Source organism: Aegilops tauschii, chromosome 3 (assembly GCF_002575655.3).
Source record: "Aegilops tauschii subsp. strangulata cultivar AL8/78 chromosome 3, Aet v6.0, whole genome shotgun sequence".
NCBI lineage: Eukaryota > Viridiplantae > Streptophyta > Magnoliopsida > Poales > Poaceae > Aegilops > Aegilops tauschii.
Window position 1 is genome coordinate 40,701,734 of NC_053037.3, and position 6,242 is coordinate 40,707,975.

The following is a 6,242-nucleotide window of genomic DNA, read 5'->3' on the forward strand; positions in this document are numbered from 1 at the left end:
GAGGCGGTATAAGATGCCGGAAGGGGGGAAAGGGTGGGAAGATACTACTGAAATGTGATGCGTCGGGATGAGGTGGATGAATAAATTCTAAAATTTCACGCCTACTGAAATTTGGCTGCGGAACTCAAAACTTATGCAGGGAAAACACAGAACGCAGATGAAGAAGCGCATAAAATACTCGTGCGTGAGAAAAGAGATAATTGGCAAATCATGTCTCCAAAAAATTGTACATGTGTATTTTATTAAATCAGTCACGGGCAGTTGTGATGGTACATACGCGATGTTAGAAAACATCGCACACATATCTAATTAAGGGATCAGTAATGCATCGCGGAAGATGAGGTTGAAGTAGGTCTTTCACGCGTAGTATGACGTGCTGGAGCTGTCGAGGTGGATAGGGACCCGGGCCTCGATGTTGAGGTCACGGATGGCGGCGCCGGAGGGCTCGGGGCCGGCGAAAGGGTTCGACGAGCGGGTTGTGGAGGAGCCTGGGGAGGACATGGCGGTGCGGCTAGGGTTAGGGTGTTTTTTTTGTTGGGAGAGGGAGAGGAGGACAGCGGCGGCAGGGGATGCGGCGGCTGTAGAGGGAGGCGCGGCTGCGGGGTAGGGAGTGGCAGCGGCGACGGGTGGCGCGGCAGGGAGCAGCGGGCGGCGGCGCTGTAGAGGGAGGCGTGGCGGCGGCTGCAGGAGGCGCGCTACGGGGCGGGCCGAAGCGGGCGGCGGCGGCGCAGTGTAGGGGAGGGAGGAGCGCGGCGGCGGTGGGGTGCAGCGGTGGTGGGTGCGGCGACGGCGCGCTTGAGGCGGCGCGGCGGCGAACCTTAGGGTTGGACCGAGAAAGATGATACCATGTAGACGAATAGTTTGCAATACAATAAAGCGTTGTATTGATGGGGTGCTGGTGCACGTATATATAAGTACAGGGTAGGCCTCAACCTCAACTATACACAACTAGGAGGTGGGCCACAACACGTAATACATGCAACACAAATATATACACAACACGAAGGTCCTTCACAACAAGAGCCAAACAGGTTAAACTCAATTGATCAAAGGTTATCAATGGTGAAACGACGAATGCAAGTAAATTTTTGACAATATGAGGAACTATTAAGACATTGTCAGGAATAAGAGAACGAGAGGAAGCAGTATAGAAGTTTGGCCGGTGTAAGAGATGGGAAATGTAGAACCATTGCCAACGGTGACAATTGAGGAAGAAGAAGAGGGGTGAGATTTTGAAGCATACATGGGTGAGAGGCCATATGTGTTGTGGCTCTTAAGTCCATGACCCACTAACCGACGGTCGATGGAGTTGCGGCGTTGTTCATGGCAGTGAGGAGCACGGAGCAGTTCCATGTCGGTGTGGCGCCGTAGGCGGGAGTCAATAGAGGGTTGGTGCCAAACGCCTGGCCTTTGTAGCAGGGCGAGGAAGATGAAGGACTGGGCCTGCGGTAGCGCTGGATGCCGCGGCCCAGGAGGCCAGCCCAGTGTTGTGCCGCATTGACGGCGGTGCCTGGAGCTCCTAGGCTTGCCCCATGTAGGGGTTGCAACAAACCTAGGGGCCAATCGAGGAGGACACCCTGCGCTAGAAGTTGTCGTCGTTGCGGTCGCCACCAGAGGCGCCTCCGTCGGTGTTGTTTCCATGCCAGGTCCGAGCCACGGTGGTGACCAGAAGGGTTGGAGCCGCTAGTGGCGTGGGAGGGCACGCCGCCGTAGAGTGCACATGGATCTCTTCTGGCTGAGGACATGAGAGGGTTTTGCATGGTGACAATGATCGTGATGTCGGAGAAGAGCGGGCTGAACCCACAAACACAGTTGAGGAAGAGCGTCTTGTCGGAGACAGGGGTGCCGACGTCGCTAAGGGCATCAGAGAGCGTCTTAATACGGTGGCAGTAGGCTGTGATGGATAGGTCGCCTTGGACGAGACCATGAAATTCCGCCCCAAGGTAGATGACGCAGGTCATCTGATTGATTGTCGAGGAAGAGGTTGGTGATGAGCATCCAAGCCTACTGAGCCATCTGGTCCTACCCTATGATAATGTCGAGGATCTCATCAGAGATGGACCCATAGAGCCACGAATGGACGATGTAGTCCTCGCGAGTCCAGTCCGGGGTGCGGTCCGCCTCAGTGATGGCGTTGACGTGGGAGAGCAGGTCATACTTGCCGAGGAGCACATGGATCAGCATGATCCACTTGGTGAAGTTGTTGGTGTGGAGGTCCAGGGTGATGGGGACGTGGGTGCGAACACTGGCCATGTTGACCGCCGGAGAAGCAGCAATGGGCATGGCGGCCGGGATCATGGCGCCGGAGGTGGAGTTCATGGTGACGGGGAGCAATGTGGAGGTGAGGCAGGGCTGATGCCGGGTGCGGTGGACATGGCGTGGTGGCGGTGATCGGGTCAGGGAGCGAGTTGCTCGGGAGAGGAGGCAGGATCGTTATGCAAATCACGCCACTTGAAGGGCGGCCCTGGTAAACAAGATGAATTTGAGAAATCCCTAACCGAATCATACTACAAATATTCAGTAGGATATCATGTTACTTCCCTATTACATGTGAAATGAACAAAAGGAATACTTTAACCGAAAGTACTTTTGTAGTCCCGACCTCAAATGAGCTCGGATGAACAGTAAAATCAAGAAATATTAAAAACTATTTCAAAAATCCTGATTTTTTTAGTGACAAACACGGCGCGCGCAAGAGGGGGGCGTGTCGGTGGCTCAACCGCGGTACCCGGCCGCCGCCGCGAGCTCGAGGACTTCGATCTCGAGCTCGCCCGTCGCCGCCATGCCTCCTCCGGCAACTGGTCCGCGGGGAGCTCATCCGGCCACTGGTCCGCGGGATGCTCATCCGCGGGCGCATCGAGCTCGCGACTCGTTCCGGTGAAGAGGGAGCCGGAGGAGGCCGTGCCCGATGCGCCGCCACGCCGAGGCGTCATCGGGCCCGAGGACTACCTTCCCCCAGGGCAGGAGGAGCTCCTCGAGCGCGTCGTCCTCGAGCGGTCGGCGGGGGAGCAGGAGGAGATGGAAGAGCGCATCCGGCGCGAGCTCGAGTACGAGCGGCTCTTCCTCGAGACGGGCGTCACGGCATCGCAGGCGCACGCATCGAAGGAGGCTGGCGGAGCAGGCGAAGCTCTACATCGAGGCCGACTCCGACTCCGACTGATCGCCGCCGGTGGGCAGCTACCGCAGGAGCTCCGGTGAGCTCAATTTTGTTGTAGTGGTGCGGTAGCGTAGGCCCTGTCTAGCATCTCTGACCTTTAATATGTATGTATGTGGAGTGTACGAACTTATTATGCGAAGAAGAACCATCTATGCGAGCAAGCTCGGCGAGCTGCTGCTTAAATTTCTCGGGCGAAACAACTTTTTTTTAAATATTACGGGTTTGTTACGGTTTCTGTTCTGCCGCCGCAGTTTTCAGCATGCATAAGCGTCCCCGTGCGACCTGCAAACATAGTTTACAGTTCGGCAAAATGCGGGGTCTGCTAAAATTGCTCTTAGGCGGGCCAGGCTGATAGAGTGCACAGAAAGTAATTTGGCAAGGTTTTCGGCAGGTTAGTTCGGCTCCTTTGTTTTCTCCTGGGCTATACATGTCACTGCCCAGCTTGGCTCGATCATATAATTCCGCCACCGCTAGTATTGATCCCGTCTCCAATTCTGTTGTGTGGTTAGTGAGAAAATAAATTTTGTTCCGTTAGTTTCTCCTAACCAAAATTAGGCCATAACATTATGCTCAACCATGAAACCCTCTATTTATGGCTAGTACTGATGCGTGACCTAAAAATTGTTTCAGACCTGCTTAGACCAATCATGAAATCCTATATATATGGTTGTCGTGTTATAATTATAAGAGAATGATATGTGTTCTGCATTTCATTCCATCTCGGCCATCATATTCTCATTAAGGCAACTAAAAAAGTATACATTTCGAAAGATCAATGATATTTCATCACTTACATGTGTGTGTGTGTGTGTTTTTCTAAAAATAAGTTATTCAATACATTTGTTAAACTTTGAAAGTGTAAGTAAGAGTTTATGTGGTTGATGGAAGTCCCTCTAGGTTGGCGCATGCTCAAAATTTGTTTCCAAATAAAATAAACATATGTAATCAAATTCATGATAATACATTTAGTCAAACATTCATAATTTAAGAAAATAGTATATTCCATATAGCTAGGTTTAAAACATGCAGGGTGTACACTCCTAGGAAGTTTACAATGCAAATGTAGCTAGCTATACACCGATATGTGGTGCATGTACAAGCCGATACACATACACACAATACTAGCACAAGAGAGGCAAGCAAAACGAGCCAACCAATATAGATGTTGGTATATATGGACCGATCTTCTGATGTGGTGCATGCACTCTGTTGGAATCATGCTGAAAAATAAAATGCGCTGCAAACCAATATAGATGTTGGTATATATCGACCAATCTTCTGATGGATGATTAATTAATGCACACACACATATATATCTTGTCTTGGATCATCTGATTATCAGTACTTCAACATGCCCCATCTGTACCCATGCTCATAGACGAGATCTTGTGGGTGGTTGTTCCACTGCCGTTGCCCTGGTCGTTGTTGCCCGGCCTGGTCCCAACGTCCTCATGTGACACCATGGATGACAGCCCACTTCCAGTGTTCTTATGGAAGATCCTGCAAACCACATACTCCTGCCAACATACATAAATTGAATCAGTGCAAATAAATTATGGTCAATAGCTAGGTGTGTACGTATGTATGGATGGACGACCATGTTCATGATTTGACTACGTACAACCATACTCTATGTTTAAATATATACCTTGGAAGACGCGTTAATGGAAGCGGCATTTGTGATGGCGGTGGGCAGGCCGGTTGTTGACTGCTTGCCGATCTCGAGCCTGTACTCATGCATGACCCAGTTGGTCTTCTCCCCGCTGGGAGCTCTGCCCTTGTAGAACACCAATGTCTTCTTCATGCCGATGAGCATGGACGTACAATGTGGATTGACGATCTCCTTGTCCTTACCTGTGGTCTTCCAGTAGCCGGCCTTCGTGGCCTGGTTGGTTCGTATCCCAGTGGGGTACTTGCGGTCCTTCTGGCAGTAAAAGTACCACTCGTTCTCCCCCATCTTGGCCTTCTTGGGAAGCTCCCATGGCTCGTTCTTGTTCACGTCCACCTCACCGATCGCCGTGGCGTCGAACGCTGGGTTGAGAATCTTAGGGGCAAGGTAGGAGGTGATGATCTCCTCATCAGTAGGGTGGAACCTGTACCCCGGTGGAAGCTCCAACTGTTGTTGTTGCTGCTGAACTTGAAGGTGGTCTGCCATGGTGGAGGCTCTATGGGATCGCTGTATGCAACTATGGAACGAATTTAATGAGCTAGATATATGAGGGGAGGTGCTTAAATAGGAGTGAATGCGTGTACTGGCAAGGCGCTTGCCAAAGAAGCATCAACATTTTTGCCTTTGTTTAATTGCGTTCCTCCTGGCAGTGGATGGATAGAGATAGCTTCCTCGTCTTTACAACCGTGCGCCTGTTGTCCTATTGTCAGCGCCTCACCCTGGTAGTGACAGGTGATGGGTCTCTCGAGCTTTTCTAGGCCATGGCCATGCCAGATTGCACAATTGGTTTTGTTTTCATTCTTGTTAGCGTATGCATGTGAAGTCCTCTACCCACCTGCTCGTCCGATCTATATGTTCTGTTGCTGTTGCCGCCTAGCTTTGTTATGTAAAGCAAATAGACACCCACATTTGTATGTATCTACTAGCTGCGTGTGCATATGTAGCCCTGCTATTGTTCTAATTTATATGGCGTTTAATTGAGATGTATCATGTGTGAACTATATGTACTATACATTTCACCCTTATGTATTTACCACATACTATATATTTTAGAAGAAAAAAATTACCATATACTGAAGCTGATGCATGTTTACGCAAAACGATTTATGTTTTCAAAGCCCCTGGTCACTGGATGGATGGTACAATTTTTTTTTTACAATTGTCCATGTTCGAGTAGTCATTATGGTATACGACTTCTAGTCCAAGTCAGTTTTGTACCCCTACCCCAAGTCGGTTTGTATCCTCTTATATACTCTTGTATGCCGCACCAAATCATCAATAAGCAACAGTTTTATTCAGCTTTCATGGTATCAGATACCGGTCCTAGGGTTTAGGGTATGGCTCCGCCAACGCCACCGCCGCCGCCGCCCGGCTACTTCGAGCGCCGGGCCGCACTCATCGCCAAGGCTGCCAACG

The 6,242-nt window shown here is 50.6% G+C and overlaps 1 protein-coding gene across 1 annotated transcript; it reads right to left on the reverse strand.

The window, feature by feature from the left end:
* Positions 1-4,140: 4,140 nt before the first annotated feature.
* On the reverse strand, positions 4,141-5,367 carry LOC109776945 (NAC domain-containing protein 100-like). The gene is made up of 2 exons (XM_020335605.4): positions 4,806-5,367; positions 4,141-4,674 (listed from the first exon to the last, which is right to left on the reverse strand). The coding sequence occupies exons 1-2, from the start codon at positions 5,310-5,312 to the stop codon at positions 4,504-4,506; spliced, it is 678 nt and encodes a 225-aa protein (XP_020191194.1). The 5' UTR covers positions 5,313-5,367; the 3' UTR covers positions 4,141-4,503.
* Between the last annotated feature and the right edge of the window lie 875 nt (positions 5,368-6,242).

What these genes read in the sequence shown, in the direction of transcription:
- LOC109776945 (XM_020335605.4), bottom strand. Translation starts at nt 5,312, where the DNA reads ATGGCAGACCACCTTCAAGTTCAGCAGCAACAACAACAGTTGGAGCTT. An exon ending in CCATTAACGCGTCTTCCAAG is followed by an intron (nt 4,675 to 4,805) that starts GTATATATTTAA and finishes GTATGTTGGCAG; the next exon opens with GAGTATGTGGTTTGCAGGAT.